The sequence below is a fragment of the Otolemur garnettii genome, unplaced genomic scaffold (assembly GCF_000181295.1).
Source record: "Otolemur garnettii isolate 467f Iridium unplaced genomic scaffold, OtoGar3 scaffold00019, whole genome shotgun sequence".
Lineage (NCBI taxonomy): Eukaryota > Metazoa > Chordata > Mammalia > Primates > Galagidae > Otolemur > Otolemur garnettii.
Window position 1 is genome coordinate 8,866,823 of NW_003852414.1, and position 26,844 is coordinate 8,893,666.

At 38.2% G+C, this 26,844-nt stretch overlaps 1 protein-coding gene across 1 annotated transcript in view; it reads right to left on the bottom strand.

Annotated features, from left to right (window-relative positions):
• The window catches only part of MYO3A (myosin IIIA), a 188,650-nt gene that overhangs the window by 22,783 nt on the left and 139,023 nt on the right, over positions 1-26,844 (bottom strand). The window contains exons 21-29 of the mRNA XM_012803266.1: positions 25,842-25,971; positions 24,804-24,883; positions 24,264-24,341; positions 20,738-20,943; positions 19,256-19,367; positions 15,937-16,099; positions 14,101-14,224; positions 9,992-10,889; positions 7,472-7,616 (exon numbers count right to left, since the gene is read on the bottom strand). Of these exons, the coding sequence (XP_012658720.1) occupies positions 7,472-7,616; positions 9,992-10,889; positions 14,101-14,224; positions 15,937-16,099; positions 19,256-19,367; positions 20,738-20,943; positions 24,264-24,341; positions 24,804-24,883; positions 25,842-25,971 (1,936 nt within the window). The remainder of the gene's footprint in view (positions 1-7,471; positions 7,617-9,991; positions 10,890-14,100; positions 14,225-15,936; positions 16,100-19,255; positions 19,368-20,737; positions 20,944-24,263; positions 24,342-24,803; positions 24,884-25,841; positions 25,972-26,844) is intronic.

The following is a 26,844-nucleotide window of genomic DNA, read 5'->3' on the forward strand; positions in this document are numbered from 1 at the left end:
AAACTTAGGGGATGATTTTCTCTTTAGGGGATCTGATCTGATGTTTGATCTTCTCTGACCTTCTCAAGAGGCAGCTACCCACCCCCACGCCCATTCTGATCCACACAACCCAGACTCTTCTTTTTCTACCGAGCTTCCCCTGGAGGTCGTGAGCTTTTAGCTTTTTGCCACTTACTGGTTTGTGTATGCACTAATACCCAGGGCCTTGAAAACTGAACTTTACGTTTTTAAATGGCAACATTAGGTCTAGGTAAGGTGCTGCTCCAGCCCATCTCCTTGTACCTCCTTAGAGCACAGGAGGAACAGGAGGATAACACAGGCTGTTTGGGGGGTGAGATCAATAGATACGCCCATTTTGTCCATTATCTGTCTCCTGGACATGATCACTATATATCTGCTGTCTACCTCCGGTATCTCCATTAGGCTGAGGTCATGGATCAGAGTCCTCAAAGGCTACTTTTGTTCTAGCCCATCATGGAGTCAGGATATACCCTCACTTGAAGTCATCTTGCCTGTACGTAACCTGTCATTAAAATAGGTGCCATGACAGAAGCATGTAAGAGCACTGGCTTTGTTGGGGACAGCTGTCCTGCTGGATGCCGTGAGCACATCTTCTGTGTATGACAGTCCATAGCTCTGAGTATAAAAAAATACATGCTCTCTTGCCTAGAGGATACGGAAGACCCAAGGGTGGTATCTAAGGCCTTTACTGACATCTTGGCTATTTTTCAAAATGATGTTGATCTTAATTTATCTGAAAAAATATTTGGATTTATAGCCCATGGTGAAAACTTATATTAATTTTTCCCAAGGATCCAAACTTCAAAAAATTATTTATTGATTGTCCATAGTCATTTTTTTAGACTGACCTTTTAAAAATGCAGAATAGAAGAACCATTTTCTGATTTTTTGTTTTTTAAACAGAGTCTCTGTTGCCCTGGGTAGAGCAGAGTGCCCTGTCACGTCATCTTAGCTCACAGCAACCTCAAGCTCTTCGACTCAAGAAATATACTTGCTTCAGCCTCTTAAGAAGCAGGGACTGTAGGCACCTGCCATGATGCCCAGCGAGTTATTTTATTTTATTTTATTTTATTTTCATAGATATGGGGTCTGGCTCTTGCTCAGGCTGTTCTCCGACTCCTGAGCTCAAGTGATCCTCCCATCTCAGTCTCCCAGAGTGCTGGGATTACAAGCGTGAGCCACCATGCCCAGCCTCATTCTCTGATTTGAAACAGGCAACATTTAGTTTTTCTTTGCCCTCCGTTCCTATTTTATAACACATAGATAAAAGAGGTTTTGATTCCTACCAAGGTAAAGTGAAATAGACCAGTATTTTTTAGAAGCCACTATTCCTTACTGGAGCATGTCTGATCACAACTTGACTGGAGGAGAAACCACAGGCTTTCAGTGGCTCCAGACAGCCTGGCAGCAAAGATGACTTATCTGGAGCTGACTCTCAGTCTTGCCTTACTGTACGTAGATACGGAAGTGCTATATGAGGATGCAGCCATATTATTCAGGTTCTTAATTTATACAGAAGTGAAATCAGCAAGGGACGAAGAGTGTTCACTCTATTGTTCTTACTCAGCCAGTCACTCAGCTTTTCTAGGACTCTATGTTTAGACACTCTTGTTAGTGATCCAACTCACGTATTAGGAAGACTAAGCTGACTTATTTACAGTGTTCCAATTCCAATCCTGTAATATTTTATTCTGTAGTTAGGTTGCTAGCTGTTTGCGAAGGTTATTGTTTGAAAAATGAATTTTAAAGGCTGCTAATATTCCATCTGTGAATGTGTCATTACTTATTAACCATTCTCTTACCGTCCAATTTTACCTCTTAGCACACACATACATTTTTTTCCAGCTCTGATCATTTCCTTAGGCTACATTCTTGTATGTGGGTTTACTAGGCTCAGTGATATGAACAATTTCAGTGTTTTTTTTTTTTTTTGCTTCTGTTTTCATGTTTTTACATATTACCAAATCACTTTTCAAAATATTGACTTTTCACCATCTCACCATTATGTTTGGGAATAATTAAATTAGCACATTGTAATTACTGTTAAAATGCTTTTTCATACTTGCCATTTTGATGAGTTAAAAATGGTAACTTGTTTTAATTTGTAATTTTTTTTTATTCCTAGAGTTGCGCTCATTTTCCATCTGTATTTTTTCTTTTGTAAATAAATTAATGGTTTGTGCCCACTGTCCCGTTGGGGGAATTAATGCTTTTCCTGATGATGAGGCCTTTTTCACATTAAACATATTAACTCCTTTTGCGTTTGCTGGAAGCATTTTCCCTAGCTTGTCTTCAGCTCTTTATTTAGGATGCTTTGGAATATCTAGAAGGTTCTAATGTTTATGCAATCCAGATCTTTCAGGGTTTCATTGTCATTCCTTTAACCACTTCTTATGTTTTGTCATTTTCTAAGCAGAGTCTGTGAAATATTAGACGCTAACTTCATAACATCTTCTTACATTTAAGTGATGAATGCATCTGGGCAGTATTTTGGTAGTCACCATAAGGTAAGACTCTATCTTAGTTTCCCTCCCGCCCCCCACATCACAGAAATTTTAAACATTGCCTGCTCATTTCTCAGCAGTTTGTGATGTACCTTCTTGTAAGTGACAGGTTTTTATAAATACTCAGGTCAATTTTAGGGCTACTTTGCTCCATCCGTCTATGACTGGTTTTTACACAGAGGCATATGGTGTTAACCATTACGGCATGCCATTGTTCATTTTCCTAGCTAATGAGAAAGTCCTCATCTATAGTTATTCTTTCTGCCTCCAGCACATCGTAAATGACCTTTAAGGGCATCTTCTTAAGTTCAAATGAAAATCTCATGGGGGTTTTGAATACAATTTTTTTTTAACTTAGAAATTTTAGAATGGTCATGTTTACAGTATCACATCATCTAGTCCAGTGACACGACGTGTTCTTATGCATCTCTTCTTTTTTGTCTCTTTGTGGTTTTCTTCCAAGTTTATTTCAAGGCATCGCATTATTTTTTGTTGTGATTTTTCAATGACCTTTATTTCATTATACATTTTTATAGGAAAGAATATTTATATATCTTTATCCATGTATCCTTATTGAATTCTGTTGCAAGTACAAATCATTATTTTGGTCTATTCCTTTCATTTTTAATGTAAAATTTGTCTTGCCTAATAATATTCCTACACCCATATCGTTTCCTTCTTCATAATTATGCTTTTCAGAAACTGCTTTTTGCAGCCTTATTACACTAGCTGAAAATTTCCAAATAACATAAAAATGTGTTCCCTTTTCTATTTTTGATTTAATTTATTATTATTATTTTTTTGGCTGGGGCTGGGTTTGAACCCACCACCTCTGGCATATGGGGCAGCGCCCTACTCCTTTGAGCCACAGGCACTGCCCTAATTTACTTTTTTTTGAGACAGAGTTTCACATTATTGGCCCGGGTAGAGTGCAATCACATCATCATGGCTTCCTTCCAACTTCCAATGCCTGGGCTTAAGCAATCTTCCTGCCTCAGCCTCTGGAGAAGCTAGGACTATTAGCATAAGCCACCAGCTATTTTTTCTATTTTTTTTGTAAAAATAAGATCTCCTTACATTGTTGGTCTTGAACTCCTGACCTAAAGTGATCTCCTGTCTCTGCCTTCCAAAGTGTCAGATAGAATTACAGGCATGAGCCACTGTGCCCTACCAAAATCCTCCCCTTAATCCTGCTTTTTAATGAAACTGCTTCCAGCATTTTATAGTTAATTGTGATGTTCACAGTTGGCTTAATAAATATATTCTTCATATTGTTAAAGAATATCCTTCTATTTTTAGTTTAGCAAGAGTGTCACGTTTCATCAGGATTGGATGTTGGGTTTTATTGAAAACTCCTTCAACATTTATCCAGATGACTTTTCTTTTGACCTTTGAGATGCTGTATTAATATGTGTTATTTGGACAGGTTTTTAATGTACTGTTGCATTCCATTAGCTAGTACTACTATCGAAGTTTCACTTCTAAATTCATAACTGAGCTAAATGCATAGCTTTTGTTTAAAAAAATTAAATCATAGCTGTGTACATTAATGCAATCATGGGGTACAATGTGCTGGATTTATATACCATTTGAAATATTTATATACCGTTTGCAAATATGTCAAACTGGTTAACATAGCCTTCACCGCATTTTCTTAGTTATTGTTTTAAGACTTTGATATTCTACATTTAATAAATTTAATGTGTACCCTTGTAAAATGCACTGTAAGTGTGTTCCCACCAATTATCCTCCCTATATTCATCCTGTCCCCCCCCCTTTCCCTTCTTCTTGGGCTATAGTTGGGTTATGGCTTTCATATAAAAGCTATAAATTAGGGATTTAAAAAAATCCATAGCTTTTAAAATATTACTTGTGAGACTTTTGTTCTAGGATAGATGAACATCATAATAAGTAACTTTCTATATTTGTTTTTCTCGAATTGATCTCATAGTATGGAAACTATCTGTTCCATGAACATTTGACTGTATTTGCCTAAAACATTATGAATTCTTGTAATTTTTTTTTTTTTTTTGAGACAGAGTCTCCCTCTGGTGCCCTGAGTAGAGTGCTGTGGCATCATAGCTCACCACAATCTCAAGCTCTTAGGCTCCAGTGATCCTCTTGTCTCAATTTTTCTATTTTGAGTAGAGATGGGGTCTTGAACTCCTGAGCTTAAGCAATCCACCTCCCTTGGCCTCCCAGAGTGCTAGGATTATAGGCCACTGTGACTGGTTCTTGTAATCTTTTTTGAAGGCAATTTTTTGAACAGACATATCACCATATAGTAAGTCCTCAATGTCGATGGGCTTTTGAAAACTGCAATAAGCAATTGATGTATAATAAAACCAGTTTTAACACAGGCTAACTGATATTAACAGGAATTAACTTCTATGGTCTATTTCTGGTCACACAAAAAAATTGCTGACTTCTAAATAAAGACCAAAACACTTCTAATAACAAACATTAAAATAGACATGAGCTATATGTACATTTAAAAAGGTTAATAAAAAACAAATAAAATAAAATAATTCTTCAACCAATTATTCCAGCTCAAGGTCGTGGGTGGCTACTGAGGATGCAAGGTGGGAGACTCAAGCGTGGATAGGACGCCATGGTATTATGAGGTGCACTCACGCACACCCTCATACTTCCTCACACTGGGGCCATTCAGACATGCCAATTCACCTAACGTGCACACCCTCGAGAGGTGGAACCTGCATATTTGGAGAAAACCTACAGAGACCTGGAGAAATGTAAGCATTTCAAAGACGATAGCCCCAGCCCAGAATCCCTTTTGTTTCTTTCCTCACCAATGTTATAATGATGTTGAATAAAATCACATTATTTGCATGCTGGCTGTATTTCTTATTTCTGTTTTGAAATATATATTTCATGCCCAGGTTGTCTTTGTGAAATTAATTGCATTTATCAATGCACGCCACCAACATTTCAGTATTCTCAACCACAGTTGTTATAATCATGTTCTTATTTCTTCCCTTAGGGGCTTTAAAAATTTAGTTAAGAATGTGCCTGTTTTGTCTTATTTTCAAGAAACATGATTTTTGCTTCATTTAGGTAATTTTACAACTGTCTTGTCATCATGATTTCCCTTTCCCATTTTTCCCTGGGGTTGAATATCTGTTTCCCTTTCTTTAAAAAATTTCTTAACTTACATCCCTTTAAAATTTATTTTTTCTCTCATTAATAATGAAAATATTTGCTGATTGGAATTTTTTTTTATGAGTTTAGATCTGGCTGCTTCCCATTTATAGTTTTCATATATGAATATTCTTGATTTTATTATTTTGAAATAATTTATAACTCTAATCATAATTTTTCATTTTGAAATATGCTATTGATTTGTATTATAATTTGCAGATTTGTTTTTTCATCGTGAGCAGAAAATGTAACCTGGTTTAGTTTGATATTGGCGAGTTTGTGGATTGGCCCAGTAGGTCCAGCTATAAGAACAATTTTTAAACATATACTGGAGATTTAAAAAGGGGGCATTTTCTTTGGCAATATGAATTTGTAAACACTCTATGACTGTACTTTCTTGTCTATATCATAATATTAAATTAACTACACTATGCAATTTCCCTTTGACTTGATCTTATGTAGCTAAGTAAGATAGTGTTGAACTATGACAAAACTCAGTTTCAAATGCTGTTGACACTGTTGGCTTTTTTGTGTGCATTTTTATCAAATATTTACTAGGAAGTTAGGAAGAAGCATATAGTTAGTTGTTCTTGGCTTCCATGTTAATTGAGGTTTAGAATTGGTAACAAGAGATAAGGAGAAAAAACTTGGGTGCAAAAAATTTAGCTATTTCCATCTAAGACTAAGTGTTTTGTTTAAACCAATTCAGGTGGCTTGTCAGAAATTCACATTTTGGAGTATAACTTATGTAGGGCAAATTGCTTTTATATGATTAGTATTTAACGTAATTAAAATACTTAAATGATGCTCACTGAATTGTGAGGCTGTAGATAAAATCACTGCTTGGGGGGCACTGAAAATCATTTTTTTAAAGACTTTTGGGGAGTTAATATTATTTCTTATGAAGGAAGAAAAGTAGTCAATAAGCTTAGGATGTCACTATGATCTAAGCTTAGGATGGTAAGTGGTCACCAGAGACATGTTCTAACTTCTGACACCTCTTTACTTTCTATTTTAGAGATGAGATATACAGCTCATTAATATTTGTACGGTCTGGTTTCCATGTGAATTACAAACTCGTCCTAGAAAAAGTGCTACAGACCTCGCTGCTGAATCTCACCGTGGTCCCCTTCAAAGTCTTCCCCTGGGGAAGCTATGCCTTGACACCAGCATCTAGTCCACCATTCAAAGCGATTTTGGAACCCTTTCTGGAATGGCCATCAGAGCTCTCGCCATATGAGGTCTGACAATTAAGTTTGCGAACACACCCTAGAAAAAGCACTTTGAAGGCTGGAGTAGGTGCTGGTGTGAGTGCATAGCTTCCTAAGGGGACTATGTCGAAAGGGATCCTAGTGACATTCCGCAATAAGGTCTGCAGTTGTTTTTCTAGGATGAGTTTGTGAAATTAATTGCCTAACTTTGTACTCAAGGTTATAGACATTAACAAAATGCTTACCCTCTCCTGTAAGAGCTACATCCCAGCCCCCTTCTACATCACGCCTTGCTATTCCCTCCTGGTGCCACGTGCCAACTTCTGGTCATAGTGAATAAAAGATAGAAAAAGGAAAAGATGAGAAGAGGAGGAAACTGAAGCAAGAGAAACATGGGTAGGACATTCCATTTAAATGTGTATCTGAGGATACGAAAAGCAAAGAAACAAAGGTCTCCCCAAGACAGGGCGCAGTCACCCCAAATCTGCCAAAGGATAAAGGCAGGAAACTAATAAACAGATAAAGCCCCTGGCATTTCCTTCCCCTTCAGGAAGTTCTGATCCTTCTGATTTTTACCTGAGAGGCGCTGCTGAGACGATACCCGTCTATTAATTGGCTTATGGGGAGAGACACCTGGATAAAGTGGCTTCAGTTGCTGTGACAAAATCATTTCATTCAATTTTTTCTGCAGGATGAAATATTCTTCAGATAACTTTGATATCTAAAAAGAAGGTCATATGTTAGATTATTAAATGGGGCGGGGGAGATGTAGAGAGTTCCATAGGCACCCTGGGGACTGATCAATTCCTCATGAACACCACTGGGGACTTTCATGCTCTTCCCCCAAACTGCCCATACCCTTGCACCTGAGTCCGAGATGAAACCCTCACTTGACACAGCCTCCTCATCTGTGCTGCTTGGTCATCTCACTGAATTTTTCATTAATAACTGCCAGATACATCACGCCACCCACAGAATTCTATCCTGATGAACTCATTCCTGGGTTCCTGGGAGCTGCTGTCCGTCCACAGCATTCTGCTGCATCTGCCTTTCCACTTCTGAGGACCCCTCTGCTGCCTTTGATTGGGTGAAACCCCTCTCATTTCTTTTCTAGTCTTATCCTGACTTCAGGGATGCTCCCATCTGGGTCCTACTTTCTGTCTCTGTCTCTGCGTCCCAGCTCTGGTAACATGGCTGTCCTGCCAGCTGGAGTGTGGGACTCCTGCTTTTCTGTCCCCAGCTTTGTCCCCATGGAGTGCTGAATCCACGCCTATGGTGCTATTAGCCAGCTCTCGCTGGGTGACTCGGTAAATGCTACATCTTCTCAACATGGTAGTTATGAAGCAGGTCTGGGTTCTAATCCCTAATTTGGTGTTTGGAGTGAGAAAATGTACATACCAGGGAAGGGAAGAACCGCACCGTGTTAACTCACTATGCTACAGGTGCTTAAAGAGCCAGCAAAGAACAGGAAGGGGCTGAGTAAATTAACCAATGGCCGGTCCCTACCGACAGGCCCCAGGGTAGTTTACTGAGCTTTCTCTGGGCTCAGCCGCTGGCAGAGACAAAGAGCAGAGGTTAGGGACACAGGGGCGTTAAGCGATCCATTTTTGAACTAACCCATTATGATGTCTCTCCTACTCCTCGTATTTCTTATATTACTATACACCACTGACCACGTGGGTAATTTGTGTATTTTAGAGGTCATCTAGTTAAAGCTTTACTTTACATGGGAGAAAATAACAGTGCTGACACATGAAGTGATTTTCTTAAGGTCAAATACCTACAGAGAGAAAGGAAGAACTGGAATTGGCATTTATAGAAGTTGGTTCCTGTGATTTTTTTTTGCAGTTTTTGGCCGGGGCCGGGTTTGAACCCACCACCTCCAGCGTATGGGGCCAGAACCCTACTCCTTTGAGCTATAGGTGCCACCCCCTGTGATCTTTATATAGCACTATTTTATTTATTTATTTATTTTTTTGAGACAGAGTCTCAACTCTGTTGCCCTGGGTGGAGCACTGTGGCATCATGGCTCACAGCAACCTAAAACTCCTCGGCTCAAGAGATCATCTTGCCCAAGCCTCATAAGTAGCTAGGACTATATGCCTGCTACAACACCCAGTTAGTTTTTTATATTTTTAGTCAAGAGTGGGTCTTGCTCTTGCTCAGTCTGGTCTTGAACTCAGGTGATCCACCCACCTCAGCCTCCCAGAGTGCTAGGATTACAGGTGTAAGACACCACGCCTGGCCTATGGCACTTATGCATTAGGGGTAGATGTATTCCTGTGAGGTGAATATACATGTAGCCCTATTTTTTTTCGGGGTCCATAAGAAACCCTAAAACCTATTGCTTCCTATAACTATCCCATAGAAACAGATAAAACATGCTATTTCTGGCACAAAATGTTCTCTAAGAGGTCATTTTTCTCTGTGGTTTTGCTTTCTGATTCTTTATTGCCCATAATGGCCATGATATCACATGCAGACTTTCACTCCCATTGCATTCATGCCTCATATGGCCACATATCTAAATTTGATACCTAATTTTACATATATATATATATATATTTTTTTTTTTTTTTGAGACAGAGTCTCTCTGTCATGCTGGGTAGAGTGCTGTGGTGTCATAGTCCACAGCAACCTCAAACTCTTGGGCTCAGGTGATCCTCTTGCCACATCCTCTCAAGTAGCTGGGACTACAGGCACCCACCATAATGCCTGGTTAGTTTTTCTATTTTTAGTAGAGACTTTGAAAACTTAAAATGAGAAAAACACTTTTTACCTGTAACTAAAGATCTCATAGATACACCAAATTTTGCACTATCAACCCTAGCATTTCAGTAAGCTGTAAAAACCAATCTGTAGTATCCTCATCACACAAAGTTTATGTCTTATTTTATACATTTTTTTTCATGGTAAACTTGGTTACAAGTTCACAGTTATTTGAATAGTACAATCCTCAAAACATTTTATTATATTAAAAAGCTTTGCAGTCTCTCACACCCGGATGAAACAGTCGACCAGTTATTTGTTTAATTCAGTTATGTAGTTCCTAGGGATTTTTTTTTACTAGTAAATACATGTGTTTATTTTACATACCTGTTTTGAAAAACTCGCCAAAGCATACGCTTCCTTTTCTAAGAATACTTTGGGGTCTCTGTTATCCTTCATCTTGGTATTACAGGTCTCCTCATGTTTTGTGGGGTGGGAATACAAACTGTGAGGGCTTCTTGCTCCTTCTGTTTTAGTTGCGACAATCTTTTGATTCTTAAAAGAAGATGTCATCCTGTCCTTCCTTAATTGCTGCCTTCTCTTATAACCCCGGTATTTGCTCTGAATGAACACGGCTGCTTTATCTTCTTCCTGGGCTGGGCTGGCCGGGTCCACCTGCCTCTCTTTGTCCGTCCCGTGTCTCAGAGGGCTGCTCTCCTGGCTGAACATCTGCGTGTTCTGGGTAACCACCGATGTCTTCTTCTCTTTTTCTTTGCTATTTGCATTTTCAGAAACGGACCTTTGGCTAGGACTGGGTTCCAGAGTCTTTTTAAGAGACATCTCATTTTCAGTTGACCAAGGCCCTGGGTGGCTTGGCCTTCCTGGTGCGCTCTTCCTTTCTGGATATGCTGCCCTTGACTCTTCACAATTCTTCTCCTCTGCGTACCTCTGGTAGAAACTCTGGATCTCAGCCTCCTCTGAGTCCACTTTCCTTAGCTGACTCTTCTCTTCTGAGTCTTTGATAGACTTCTGTTTGGGGCTTACTTCTGCCCAGCAGTCCCCCACCAGGGGCAATGCCTGCGTAGCCTCTTCTCCATGCACATTATTGACTTTTTTCAGAATTCGGTATCCTCTGTTGTTGCTCTCAACAGCATTAGCGGCCTCCTCTTCAGCTCTAAAAGTAGCATTATTCACTACAGCTGTGCTCCCTTTATTATTTGGAGGTAGAATGACTCTTTCATCAGCAGAGACGGCATTTTCTGTTTGTTTCTTTGCAAAAGATTCCCTGTGCAAAACATATCATATCTGAATATATGGCGCTACACTAGAGCCTCACTTGTTTTTGGCGGTAGCCACCTGCTACGGAATGATGGGAGCAAAGCAAGATGAACAAAGAAAGCTTAAAACAAAAACTTAGCAAGTCACGTGACTCTAGATCTTCCCCTAATGTTCTCTCTAGTGACAACTGTGATGGCCACCCAAATAAAGAGCAAACCAGATACGACTCAGCGTGGGGAGTATCCTGACATAGGTAGAGGCATATTTTCATTTAATGAGATATCAAAAGTCTAGGAATTTAATCTCTTCAAAACACGTCCTTCTCTAAAGCACCTACAGCGATGAGATGTTGTGGACAATATGCTTAGTTTTGAGAGCAGTAAGCAGGGTATATTAACCAGGCTGATGTACTGTACTTGAATAAGCACTAAGTTTACTTATCACAGGCAATATCTTGTAAAAATTAAAGGAAAAGCAATATCCTTGCTACACTTCATGATCATGTGATATGTTGGCTTAAATTTCACAGCTGGTACTTCCTCAATATTATTCCAAAATGATTTCCCGTTAACTTGGAGATAATGTCTTCTCTAGACATTTTTTTTCCCAGCCAAGGTAAAACTTCCACAAGAGCAGCAATACAGCCAAGGAAAGAGTATTAAGATGGAGTGACAGGGTCATAACCTGACACTATGACATTCTAACATCTCTCCTGCTACCTGGGGGTGCCAATGCCCCATCTTGGACCAGAAGCCCATGTGAGAGTTTGGGTCTTCTGCAATCTTTTTGTGAAGAAGAACTCTTTTTTGAGTAAAACCTGGAAAAACCTAATTTTGTTTGCCACTTCATAGTTCTACTGTGACATCCCTGGTTCTTACAGGAGGCTTAACAGAGTCCTTCCAGGATCAGTCAGAAAACTATGTAGGGAACCAAAAATCCCCACAATTTTGATGGCTATGCAAGTATTTTGAATTCTTCCATTCCACTTCCCTGACAGTAGTTATATTTACTTAAAATAGAACTGACACATAGTAAGAAAGATGAGCATGCAGTCCTCAACTTACTATATTCCCCAAATATCCATGTATAAGTTAAGTTAGTTTCCATATTTTAAATGCATTTTGCTGGTGAAAACCTTGGTGTATACACTGCCGAAGATCCCATGTCAGTTATGTGGCTAGATTTATGTTATGGGAGATTCTACTCCAGTGGTTCTCAACCTTCTGACCTTTCATACAGTTCCTCAGTTCCCAAAGGGGTCGCGACCCACAGGTTGAGAACCGCTGCTCTACTCTGTGCCTGAAGCTAGCACTGCTCTTGGAGAACATAAAGACAGATGTGCAGTGATGCTTCTGGGGATCAGTCTTTCAGAGTTCTAGACTGGGAGGGACTGGAGATCTCTTCTAACTTGTGTTAGACAGGCTCATGGGACTGGACCTTTTCTGTAGCTCCCAACTGTGCTTTTCTAGGTCCCAGGTCAGGGACTCTATCAGTGAAAAGTAAAGTGACAAGGAAAATCAGAAGTTTTGGAGAGCCAAGAGTGCCGGTCTGCAGTTCTCAGGAATAGGGCACGTGCCAGGCCCTCTTGCCTCTCTCCTCCCCAACCTTCTTCTCTTCTTCCTCTGAGCTTCCCTCAACTCTCTGCTGGTATTTCTTTTATGTGTGACTTTGTGGTCCACCTCCTATGACAGTTGTCCAATAAATGTCAAATTCCCCATCCCATACCATGTAGGGATAGTTTCTTATTCACCCTTGTGTGCCCTAATTGGATCTTATAAGCAGTGGTCCCCAACCTTTTTGGCACTGGGGATTGGTTTCATGGAAGACAGTTTTTCTACAGACCAAGGCGGAGAGGGAGATTAGATTTTCATAAAGAGCACACAGCCTATATCCCTTGTATGTACAGATTACAGTAGGGTTTGTGTTCCTATGAGAAACTAATTCCACTGCCGATGTGCCAGGAGACAGAGATCAGTGATGGGGAGCAGCTGTACATACAGATGAAGTTTCACTCACTCACAGCCACCATTCACCTCCTGCTCAGGAGGCTCAGTTCCTAACAGGCCAAGGATCTGAGCTGGAGTTGGGACCACAGTTGTGCATTGTAGATGCCTAATAAATATCTGCTAAATTGAAAGCTAATCCTGGGTGTCCTCAGAAGAAAGGGTAGCAAATTAGCTAACTGAACATCAGATCTCTTTAGGAAATGTAATACATGTATCTACAAGTACTAATTTAAATTTCTAGAGGTAGTAAAATTAGTCCATCTTCTTCCATCTCATTTTTTTTACCCTTTCTAGCAGCAGTCTGACATTAAAGACAAGGGGCCTAGGTGAGATCCTCCTCTCCCTAGACAACCACTTATCCATCTTTGGATCAATTCGAGTTTCACTACTTGGGCAAAAGCTAGATTTTTTTCCCCTTTCCCTTCTCATTACCAACCACGGCAGGATTCCATCTTCCTTGCCTATCCTGCCATCTCTTGCATATTTTTATGGCAGAGTTAACCCATTTTTACTAGAATCATCTAATTATTCTAGACTATTGGTTATAATTTCCTGAATAATACTGTGAGAAACTTGAGCGTAAGGATTTTGTGTCCTTAATTATTGGTCATATTTTCCTGCCTAATACTGTGCGAAATTTGAGTGTAAGGATTTTGTGTCCTTTATCTCTGTGTCCCCACAGTCTAGCATAAAGCCTGATGAACAAATGAATTCAAGTGGATTTGCTACTGTGCCCTTGGAAATACAGACATGAAGACTCAGAAGAAGAAAGGCAGCGGGTGACCATCAGTTAGGGGTCAGCGATATCTTGATTATTCAGGCCGTGGAAATGAATGAGAAGACACAGGGGCACATTTAGATGTAGAAGAGGATTTAAATGTTGGGGAAAGGAGGGGTTATTAACAAAAGATACTCCAGAATTAGAGCAAATTCTAATTTGCTACCACCTTTCTTAAAATTAGAAGCATAATTGTAGAAGACGGTCTGGTATAAGTCAAGGAAGAAACAGTTTGAGAGGGAAAATGTGAGATGCCAATAAACTCTCAAATAGGACAAAGAACCCCAAAGTGGCTGGTGGGTGTTCACTGACACTTGATGTGTCTGTATCAGGACCCTGGCTATATATGAGAAAGATTAGGAGCATTATTCTACGACTTCACAGGTTTGAAAAATCAGGACATCACAATGGTATAAGAATAAACATCATCATACCTTTTATTTTCAAAGTTTTTCCTGTAGTCAAATTCCTGGTCATAAGTCTGATTGTTGGTTACTGCTGTGTTTTTCATGTTAACAATTTGTTTTCTCTGTTTCCTGACTAGGTGTCCTCTTGCAGCTGAAACAGACAAAGCCCAGAGTAGCGTTAATCATAAGAAACAAACAAACATTATTTAGATCAGTAAAAACAAGTGGCTTTAACCATCAGTATTAAGAGGAAAATGAAATTAAAGATACCAAATAAAACAGATTCATTAAAAAAATGGGATCCATTAACAAGACTCTTCCGGATGGAAAGCTAAGGCAATAGAATAACTGAAGTATCTTTCATAGTATAGAGAGTGCAAAAATAGCACCAAAGTGATAGAGATGAACAAAGTTGATGACAAAATGTACTCACTTGCTTAAAATTTGCTAGTAATTCGTGTTTTGTTTTGTTAAAAATGTCATGTCCAAATGATTTTTGGACATTTTGGCCAATTATCCCTGGAGCCAGATACATTTCAGAATTCAGATTAAACATATATATTTTAGCTTTAGAAAGTTAATACAGAGAAAATATATGTTCTGTAACATTCTCCATGCCAGGGCAGTATCCATAATCAAACACATGAATATTTCTTCAGAAAAGCACAGAATATTTTCACTAAGTGGGATGAATAAAGAACTGCAAATAACCTGACTTCCTATTAGGGCATGTTTTCTTGCCACATAAGTTGTGGAAAATATTTTTTTTCCTGAACTTTATGAATTTGGAAATCATGGATAAAGGAGTCCATCTCCATTTAATGGGTTTGTATTTTGACATCTTTGTGAGAAGTTAAGGGCTTCAATTTGCAAAACAGATGCTGATGCCCTATTCCTGATCCATAGAATGGGGATAGGAACCTCTGTGTTCTTTAGAATAAAAGCAGCAAACTGTTAAGTGGATCACAAAATTAATTAGTAAGCCAAATCTAGCATTTAAAAATGAAATGGAGGGGGAGGCACCTGTGGCTTAGTGGGTAGGGTGTCGGCCCCGTATACCGAGGGTGGTGGGTTCAAACCCAGCCCCACCAAACTGTAACAACAACAACAAAAAAAAGAAAAAAAAAAAAAGGAAAAAAAAGGAAATGGAAAATACAGAAACAGAAAATACTAGAATGCATTGCTTGTAGTACATGTGTGTATCAGATTACAAAGTAAAATACATTTTTTTTGTTTTTTTTTAACTCTGGGTATCCAGTCAAAAAATTTTGAAAGTGTGCCAAGCTGTGCTAGGCTCTATCTATATTTAGTTTCTTAGGGAAAAATAGAAAATAAAATCCAAAGTCCATTAATGCATTTTAATAAAATTTTGTTAAATAAAGTATGGTTATAATAAATATTATTTCCCCATAGAAAGAAATGGGTGCCCTTTAATAAAATAAAATCTAATTAGGTTGTCAAAAATTATGGCAAGTGTAACCTTTATAATAAAAGTGGGAAAAATCTTATTGTCTGATGAGTTATAATAATCAGATTCTCAAGGCCTAGAATTAATTTCATCACCCGCTGTGTCTTGCACAATAGGTCAATTATGTTTCATTAATTCTTGACAGAAAGTTTAAAAATGAAATTATTTTATTTACGACAAAACATTTATTCCAATATTAAAAGTGTCAGTCACTGAAACAATCTGATTAGGTTTGATATAGAGAAAGTTTCAAGGCAGTGCAGTCTGGAATGAAATATAAAAGCGACATAAGAATTGGAGGTTTGCTTATAAGAAGTGCTGTAAGATTTGATTCTATGCCATATCTGAACGTAACATTAAGCTTTGTTACCCTGGGAGACGGTCTGAGTGATTACCTGACTGTATTATTATGGCGCTTTCTTTCCTTTTTTCCTGTATTTTTTGGTATCTTCTTGAACCCAAGAATGCTCTGACACACGCTTGAATCAAAATAAGCTTGTCAATGGCTTCCTTTCGCATTAGATTTAACTGTTCCACATGATAATATTTAAGAAACACCTTAAAAATAAAAATAAAATACATGTAAAACCATGGCACATACAAGGGAAGCAGTTGTGTGCTATGCTTTGAACAATTATTCCAAGTTGTTCTAGATTTTTGAAAATCGCGGTCTTTTACTTCTTTGGTTTGCATATGACTATGGCTTTACAGATTTCTATGCTGGAAGAAAATCTTTGAGTAGAAATGAAAAAGATGGTAATCACACTGTTTGTAACAGGTCATTTTAGGTCTTATGGGATAGGCCAACAAGAGGGGTGGAATTGGAACTCCATCAGCAAAGTTCTAGCATCCTATTTCCTGGGCTAAGTTAATTTGCATGCTTTTTATTTTTTAAAGACCACTGTATTTCCCAAATTTAAAAATCTAGCGAATTTCACTGCATTTTACAGGTTTTAACACTGGTAGATACAGAACTTCCATCCTTTACTCATTCTAGGTGGATCTGAGTTTTATATTCCAACTTTTGACAGGTTTTGAGTTTTGTGTGACTTGAACGTTTAATCTTTCTGTAAAATACATAACTTAAATGAACATATTAAATGTGTATCTTTTCTTCAGATACCAGATTTGATATAAGGGTTATAACATAGGTGTGTAGAGAGTGGATTCTGGATGGAACTGGCTTCTTTGTGGGGAAGAATATAATTCTGCATGAGGACTCAATGAATCCAAACCCGTGTCATGCCTGTGTGCATACCCAGTTAAACACTGGAAATAAAAAAAAAGTCTTACCAATCTCATTGTAAGACACAGGATAGTTATAGTTATATAGAGTTTCAAACTCTATACATAGTTGTATGGAGTCAACAAACTAAATGTTTTGTTGAGACCTATTATTTACTTATCTGCTGGGGACACACAGATGTATGGCAGAATCCCTGTCCTGTGGGGACTGGGAGTGTTGTCGGTGGAAAAAATGAGACAGAGAAGGGCCCACATTTAATTAACAAATTTTGTTAATTAAATCTGCTATGGAGAAAGGAGGGGGGACTTTTATTTTATTTTATTTTTATTTATTTTTATTAAGTCACATACATATAGAAAGAGATCATGAATACATTTATGTGTTTGTAGGATTCAATCTGTTGATTACTTGTGCAAATTGGAGTGCTTACGTCCTACTAATTAACATAGCTTTCACCTCATTTACTTAATCATAGTGTTAAGACATTTGTGTTCAACACTTGATAGATTTGACTTGTACCCTTGCTATGCTCCATAGGTGTGGTCCTTTTGATTATCTTAAGATCAACATGAAGGGAGGTACTGAAGGCCCTGAGTGTTGTCATCTAACGATCTTTAGTTCTGTCCTCCTCTCCCCCACCCCAAACAAAGACATTTTGTTTGTTTGTTTTTTTGTTTTAATGGCTAAATTTAGCCAATAAAAGTCACCTCAAAGAGTTTATTGAATTCATCCAGAAAGTCACTGGAACTCAGATTTTATGGCTGAGTTACAGACCTGGTAACCCTGACTAGAGAATTTTCTCAGCGTTCCATTACTTGAAAGCTTGGCCCCAGAGGCAAACAGTTGGCAAACAGGTTTTGATTTAATTCAGTTTTAATTTCTAGAGGACGCTAGATGTTAATATATTTAGCCCATTCTGCTGTTGACAATTCATTTAAAATTCAATCTGTTTAAAAAGGTCATCATATTTTTTCCTATGGCATTAGAAATGTCCCTATATTAAATACTTTTATCCATGTTAATGAGTTGGAAAAGGTGAAGTGGAAAACTACAAACCGCTTTCAAATGCTACTTAAATATCAATGGAGAATGAGAACAGCGAAGGGCCTCTTTATAAGTTAAGACTCCATTTGAAGTTGGGCGTGTGTTTCAGACCATAACTCATGAGATTTTTGCCTGATGAAATTCATCTTGGTAAGCATCTAAAAGAAAAGTTGGAATAAGATGCACATTTTTAAATGCCCCAAATATCCTCTTAGTAAATACTAAAATAAATATGGGTTACTTCTGAATATGTAGGATGCTGAGTCTAAGGTTGACTTTATTTTTTTTAACTCTCTAAAATAGTTACAGGACTTAATTCTTCACCTGAACATTATTTTTTTAAAGCTTTTTTTTTTTTTTTGTAGTTTTTGGCTGGGGCTGGGTTTGAACCCGCCACCTCTGGCATATGGGGCCGGCGCCCTACTCCTTTGAGCCCCATCTGAACATTATTAAAATCCTCTCCCACATCTGTTACCCCCAAGACAGCTAACATAAATTTCTTTGCAAATGTGCAAGTTTGTTTGGTTTACTTCTGCTGTCTGGCTGATAGTGATTATTCCTGAGTGGTCAGTCTCTGGGGAGCTTCCTTCTTTAGCTTGGCTGTCTGCCCCATTCTCCGGGGATACATTTAGTGCCCACTAAAACACCTGTAGTGTGCCCTGGTCCCCTGTTTATCTCCTTATCTCTTTTTGTAATGCAAAAAGAATCTTAGAGAAATCCAATGAATCTTTTCTCCAAATAGCAACCTGTCTTACTTCCACATTCGAGATTGGTTACAATTGTTTACTTTATTCTCCAAGGGATTAAATAAACTAAGATCTCATAAACTCTAAAAGCTGATAGATCAATGTCGAAACACATAGAGTGAATCTAGTAATAATGGTGGATATTTTACCCTGGATAAATTTCCATTTTATGGCAGAAAGAGATTTGAGAATTATGGAAAAAAAATAAAAATAGGGATCCTATTTATATCACTCTGATTCTCTACAGCTGTTGGACTATATTTGGTGGTGATAAAACAGAAAAAACATATCAGTCTGTTTTTGATACCGTTAGAAGTGAAGTACATTCATTGAAAGGTTTATTTATTTATTTATTTGATAAACCTTCAAGGTCAATTTTTCTTGTGCTTCTTAAAAGAAACCTTTAAGAGCAAAAGTGTTTAATTTTGAGGAAGAAAGAAACCTTTATGAGTTTATAAATTCACTTCCCCTATTGTAAGCTACAGATTACAATATTACAGATATTCTTGTGGGCTGCGTCTGTGGCTCAAAGGGTGGGCACCAGCCCCATATGCCAGAGGTGGTGGGTTCAAGCCCAGCCCCAGCCAAAAACTGCAAAAAAAAAAAAAAAAAGCCATATTCTCAGTAAATCTAATATGTTTATTCATTTTCTTCCTGAAAATGATGTGAAAACATTACTTTTGTTTTTCCAAGAGCCCAGTTATCCAGACCAGCTTTTTCCAAGATGGTGGCACAGGTGTCAGGGCTCACTGGAGGCTCTTCACTTGACTTGTAGCAGAGGACAGAGTACCTTGAAATGGGAAAAAGGGCCGGTAAGTATTGTACAAAGGTCCAACATCTCAGTGGGTTAGTGGATGCATACAGGCATTCTTAGCACAGCTCTGGGATAGACCAAACTCCAGACTGATGCAACCCAGACCAGTCTATTCATATACATTTGAGAATTCTTTTTTTCCTTTTGTGATTGCTTTTCAATTTAATACTGGAATCCCTACAAAAATGTTGTTATTAAAAAAAAAATTAGGTGATTTTTTCTTTTACACAACTATTCTCTATGCAATAAAGGGGCAGAGGCTTTTATTCTTTTTTCACTTTCCAGTGTTAACAGAACACTTGTAGCTGATGTTAAAATCGAGCAAAGGAGTTTACCTTCCCATTGTGATATACACACCTTCCATCATTGTTTTTCCTTGAGTTATTTCCCAGGATAATTCTCTGTTGCGGGAGTTGCCTGTGTGTTGCAGAATGGAGGCTAACAGCATCTCAAGCCTCTACCCTCTAGACAGCAGTAACACTCCACACCCCCACTAGATAGGAAAACCAAAAATGTCTCCAGATACTGCCAACTGTTTTGTGAGGGGCAAAATCTTTGCTAACTCAGAATCACCAGGTATAAACCCATGGTCACATAGCATGTAGCAGAGCCAAGACAAGCACCTGAATTTTTCAACTTCTTCATGGGACAGAAGCTCAGGCCGCACTACCATTCTGCTAGTGACGTATCCTGGGCTACCTCACAGGGTCTCCCAGCTGACAAGAGTCTTTCAGCTTCAGTTAATAGCTACTTTCTCTTTCAATTCATAATTATTTGTATGAACAAAATGCCTCCCTCCTAGACAACTTAAATAATTCTTTCCTATTTCATTCTTATAATTACCCTGAAGAGTTTTTTTAATATTTAGATTATTATGAGGGTACAAATGATTAGGTTACATTGGTTGTGTTTCAAAGGTAAAGTTCAAGCTGTAGTTGAGCCCTTTCACCCCCAGGGGGAGTGCTGTACAGCAACCTCACAACACACCCACCAGGTCAGAGTTTGCCAATCCTCCTCCCTCCTCCCCTCACCCCTTTTCCTCCTCCCCCACCCCCCCACTTGAATAAACTTGTGTTTTTCTCTCTCATGGGCATGTAGTTGTTTTTCTATTGGTTTCATATTAATATTGAGTACATTGGATGCTTGCTTTTCCATTCTTGTGATACTTTACTAAGCAGAATGTGTTTCCACTCCATCCAAGTTGATACAAAAGATGTAAAGTTCCCATCTTTTTTAAGGCTGAATAGTATTCTATAGCATACATATGCCACAGTTTATTAATCCACTCCTTGAAGACTTTTTTTATATAAGCCGTACAACAGAAACTGAAAAAGAAATCCACGTACCGCTTTATAAAGTTAGCAAAAAGTATCCGATGTGAGTATCCCAGCCTTCGAATTCTTGCTGTTTCCAGAATTCCTGTGTAGCGGAGCTGTAATAGGACTTTCTCTTTGTCATATTTTCTTGCCTGACGCTCATTATTTGGTTTGATGCAACGGACAAAGTGAGGTTGGCCTACCACCATTTTAGACAGTAAATCCATCAGGGAATACTATAACATACAACAAAAGAGTAGCATACAAAAACTTAGGAGCTTGCAGGTTTTTCTTTGGATTATAAGGATAAAATGAAAAATGAACGTAATAAATGCTCACACTAGTCACAGCAGGGGGAGGGAAATCTGTATTAATGAAAATGTTACTTATAGTATGTATTTTAAGATACAAGTTTACAAAAATATAGAGGCAATAGCTAGAAACTTTGTAATTAAAAGTTTGCTTTTAATCTCTTGAGGCAACTTTAATAAATAGTTAAAATTGTTTTTGATATAGTTGGTTTATAAGCAATTATATCTTCTCAGGCTAACTGGCTCGATTGCAATGGTTAGGCACCCAGTGGTTAATTCTGCTTATATATTAATTTTGTTATCCAATTCTCTTTTTATAGAAAGTATAAGGCTGGGCACAGTGGTTCATGCCTATAATCCTAGCACTCTGGGAGGCCGAGGTGGGTAAATTGTTTGAGCTCATGAGTTGGAGACCAGACAGAGGAAGATTGAGACCCCCGTCTCTACTAAAAAATGAAAAACTGAGGCAAGAGGATCCCTTGAGCCTAAGAGTTTGAGGTTGCTGTGATCTGTGACACTACAGCACTCTATGAAACACAACAAAGTGATAAAGAAAAGTATAAAATTGAAACTAATTCCTCTCAGAATCATCTCTTAGTTTAAAAGAGAGAAGTTAATGAAGTTTAATATACATGTATAGGACAAAGATATCAAAGTAAGCAAAGTGATAACCATTTAAATAATCTGTTATAATTTGATCATTTTCTTATGTATTTTAGGAACATTTTTCTTTCCTTTCCCTTTTTTTTTTTTTTTGTTGACAGAGTTCTTCTCTGTTGCCCTGGGGTTGAGTGCTATGGCATCATAGCTCACAGCAACCTCAAACTCTTTGGGCTCAAGTGATCCTTTTTATCTCAGCCTCCCATGTAGCTGGGACTATAGTCCCTGGGCACAATGCCTGGTTAGTTTTTCTATTTTTAGTAGAGGCAGGGTCTCGCTTTGCTCAGACTGGTCTCAGGCTCTTGAGCTCAAGTGATCCACCCAATTCAGCCTTTTAGAGTGCTAAGATTACAGGCATGAACCCCTGCACCCAGCTTTGGAGTATTCTTCTAATTACATAGATATGAAAAACGTGTTCCACACCAACACCTTCTTAAAACCATAGTCAATTATTGGACAACTAAGTATAAATATTAGGATAATCATGGTTTAATGATAGTGGAACCCCCAAAAATGAGTATCTCAAAGGCTAGGATCACATTTATTGGCAGGGTAACTTATGGGCACAGATAACTGTCTAAGGCTGGGTCTCCATTAGTATTGGACACGAACAGCCCATAGTCACAAAGCCAGTGCAAAACAAATGCTGAAACTGGGCAACTGGCAGAGTGCTGAATTTGCTTGGCTTCCTCTTGGGCATTGAGACTAGGATGCCATCTTTTCAAACAGCTGTGTCTGCCTCTTCTTTGTTCATCACATTTCATTTAGCTGTAAGTCATCATTCCTTTAGTCATGCAAACATCTGCCAGGCACTGGTGATACAAGAGAGATACTCTGAGCAGGAGCAAACTGCAATTTAGCCACTGGTTTTTCTTAGAGGCACAGGCATGGTGGTAAACTCTACTCATTTCTCTCTGCAGAGTAAAAAATAACTTTAAAAACACACTACATAGGGTGTGGATTTATCTTCTATCATTTTTCACTTCAGCCTGAATATTAAAATGATTTCATGGGCTAATCTGGTTTAAACATACACAGGACGTCTGAGGCCAATGACAGTGGTGTGATAGTTGTCCTGGATAATTCACTTTAAAAAAAAGAAAAAATCTAGCTGTACATTTTAGTGAGTCAGCTGTGTTGCGTTCATGATATAAAGGGAATGTATCGTAGCAAACATAAGACATTAAGCATATAATTGTACTAGGAGATGATTAAACACACACTGTCTTCTACGAGTTTAGGACTTGAAAAAGACATAATAAAAGTATTCACATATTGAAAAAAGTATTTCATGAATCGGTTAGAGATCTGGATATATTCACTGAACACTTACAGTAAATTTAATTCAATTTTCTTTACCTCTCCCACATTAGATTACATTACTAGACCAGGCATAGTGGCTCATGCCTGTAATCCTAGCACTTTGGGAGGCTGAGGTAGGTGGATCACGTGAACTCAGGAATTCAAGACCAGCCTGGGCAAGAGCGAGACCCAACGTCTGAAAATAGCCCGGTGTTGTGGCCAGCGCCTATAGTCCCAGCTACTAGGGAGGCTGAGGCAAGAGGTTCCCTTGAGCCCAGGAGTTTGCAGTTGCTGTGAGCTATGATGCCATGACTTTACCCAGGGCAATAGAGATTGTCTCAAAATAAATAATAAGTAAATAAATTATATTACTAATAAATTTTCTTCACTTTTATTGCCTGGTCTATCAGAAGAGATAAACAAGAACTAAATGTAATAATCAGAGAAGGGTTATCTAGCGTTCTCCTTTCTCCCATTTTGTCCAAGGAAGGAAGGTCATCTCAATCCCGTGCTAAGCACGCTCCCTTGCCATGTTACTGTGTCCCCCTGGTGACTCTTCTCCTTGCCCTCTTCCTACACTGGGTTCTATTTTCCTTCTGCTGTTTTCAGCTCTGTATGTGCAAGGTGACATGGAATGGAAAAGGATGCTCAACCTTGCCCTAAATTAATTCAGGAGGAGGAAGAATTGGAAGTTATCACAACATCAAATTAAAAACTCTTTTAGGTTTCATTCTAGTGGGAGTGCACTTGGTTCTCTGGACAAATTTTAATCAAGATTTAGACTGCCATTAAGATTGACCTGGGATACAATAATTTTACAGGTAAAATATAATCATAGTATACACTAACATATACTGTATCTACCAAATAGTAAATGAAATACAATACACATCCTCTTTTTTTTGAGACAGGGTCTCCCTCTGTTGCCCTGGGGAGAGTGCCATGGTATCATAGTTCACGACAACCTCAAATTCTTGTGCTTAAGATATTCTCTTGTCTCAGCCTCCTGAGTAGCTGGGAATACAGGTGCCGTCATTTTTCTATTTTTAGTAGAGGTGGGGTCTTGCTCTCGCTCAGGCTAGTCTTGAACTCCTAAACTCAGGTGATCCACCTGCCGTGTGGCCTCTCAGAGTGCTAAGAATACAGGGGTGAGCCACCATGGCTGGCCTTAAACACCCTCTTTTGGTAATGTCACTCTGATATTTGTTACTAGCTTTGGATTTATAACTCATTTAGAATAAATAACATCCCTAAGCACAGCACATCATAACTTAATATCTTACTCTAAAATATGATGCAACTGTTTGTGTTTTCATGTTGGTTGTCTCTCTGGCATGGCGTGTGGCATCTCCAGTTTCACCCTAAGAAAACCAAGGAAGATAGAGATGCTTTAGTACCTACTGTACTTAGAATTTACAGGAGCATGTGGAATTTTATTTCAGGTTACCTTAGTTTATGCATTCCAATACATAAAACAGCAAAATGTCATTGACATTCTTACTTTAAGGTAATAGTTTTGTCTGTCTTAATGGAATTTGAATTGGCTTTACACAGAAAGTGAGTATCTCTGACCCTACCTGGTACATTCTTAGTTGGTCTTAGTGTAACATTTAAAAGAAGAGTTAGAAATATATCAGAAATGCATGCTTATTTTAGTTATCAGCTATAACATGAACATAACATAAAAATCTGTTCAAACAGAAAAGATCAAAAGGAGAAGAACAAAGAAAAAGCTGTTTGCTTTTAGGAGCCCACAAAAGTGTCCATCATGAAGGTTAAATGATTCTTAGACTCACCTCCATGTAAAAAATGCATTTTCCTACCTTTGTCAAGTTGATTGATTTTTCTGAAGTCTTCATTTGATAGTTGATAATATTTTTTGTCTTAGAAGGTGGCAGATTGCCTACAGGAATGTAGAAAATATTAATATACCCTTTAGGACCTTTAATGGCTAGAGGATTTTTCCCATTCACTTAAATGTTAAAATAAGCACTGTTGATCCTGCAGTATTAATACTCACATGCTTGGTTAATTATTCATTAAGACACTTAGGGATAAAATAATATGTGAAAATTTACAACAAATTTTACATTTTAAAAACCTCTCTAGCTTGGAAAATGGAAAAAGTAGGGGTAAATATTGGATTTCCTTTGAGCTGCTAGAATACGTAAGGTGATTATAATGAAGGGAGCAATTTGTTTCTTCTTTTTTCATGTTAAATTGCATCTGAGTTTTTGTAATGCAGGCTAAACTTTACAATGATCCTTAGAAATCATTTGAATTGTTAATTTACAGGGCTTTTGCCCTTGCTTTTCCAATAGATTTATTATTTCCTTTTGTTTTTTGGTTGCACTGGCTAGAAACACCAATGCAATGTTGAATACAAGTGATGAGAAGAAACATTTGTGCCTTTTTCCTGATCCTCGGAGGAAAGGATTTGGTCTTTCACCATGAAATGTAATATTGAGTATAGGTTTTTCATAGCTGCCCTTTATCAGGAGGAGGAAATATCAAACTTTCAGAACCTCAAAAAAACATCTAGAGGCTGCTCACCCCCCATACAGCATGTAATTCTGAACTCTTTGGAGATGGGTGTACCGTTATAGTGAGCAGCTAGGGTACCGGCCATATTTTCTGGGTGAGTGCTACAAACATTTATCTTGAATGAAAAAACCCAGCTTTAGATTTATTTTTATATTTTTTTCAGATGATCTGGGATAAAGGATATTAATTAATACATACTTCATGAGTTGAAAACAAAATAGGAAAAATTGAGAATTAAATTCATAAAAATTCCAGAAACAGACAGAAACCACTTGTTTGGGCTTGAGGAAATATCTCAGTTAAGGTAATCCCCTTACCTGTTTTTGTCAGTGGGTGGTTGACCAATTGCCGAATTACATTGTTTTCAGAAGACCTCAAAAGTAGCACAATGTCAGTTGGGAGGGTGTCTCTATTTTTAGCTAAGAACCCACTTGCACTATAGAGGACCTGTTGGTAAAGTATGCTATCATCGTTATCATAGTCACTGCTATCATTATCATCATCAGTAGATATTTAATGAGAGCTTTCCCTGCAGAGCAACAAGATACACAAAAATTTACAAAAGTAGTCCCAACAAAAGTAGCATCTCTCCATGTTTACAGTGTATTCTAGAGAAAAATTTGTGTCTCACTGATATTATTTGGGTTGAAATGACCAAAGAGATTTGATTCCTCCCATTTATTATGTTGGGAATTTGGTATGGTTCTTTTCTCTATTTGGAGAGATGATGGCAGCACAAAAGCAGAACATTGGGCCACCATGGCACTCCTACTTCTATGGTCATTGATTTACCTGCATTGGATTGGGCACCAGAGATTTTTATCTCAGTAGTAGTGTGGTCTAAGTACACTGCAGGTGTTTGTGTTTCTGGCACTCTTAAATACTTTAAACGATTTCTAAAAAGATCAGTGTAATCCAAAGATTTCTGTGGAATGCTCCAATATAACAGTTGTTATGCAATGAATCACATTCTTTCAAAATGCAGATGTGGAAGACTCAACCTCTTCCATGATGGTATTTAAAGAAAAGGCCTTTAAGGAGGCAAGTAAGGTTAAATGAAATATGGAAGGGAGGCTCTAATCCAATAGGACTTATGTCCTTATAAGAAGAGAAAGAGACATCAGAGATGTCTCTCCTACCTTCCTGTCCCAGACATTTATAGTGAAAAGGACACATTGAAAAGGCAGCTGTCTGCAAGTCAGAAAGAGAGAGGCCTCACCAGGTGCTAACCCTGTTAAGGGCACCTTGATCTTGAATTTTCAGTCTCTGGAAGTATAAGGTAAGAAAATCAATTTCTTTATTATTAGCTTTTTTTTTTTT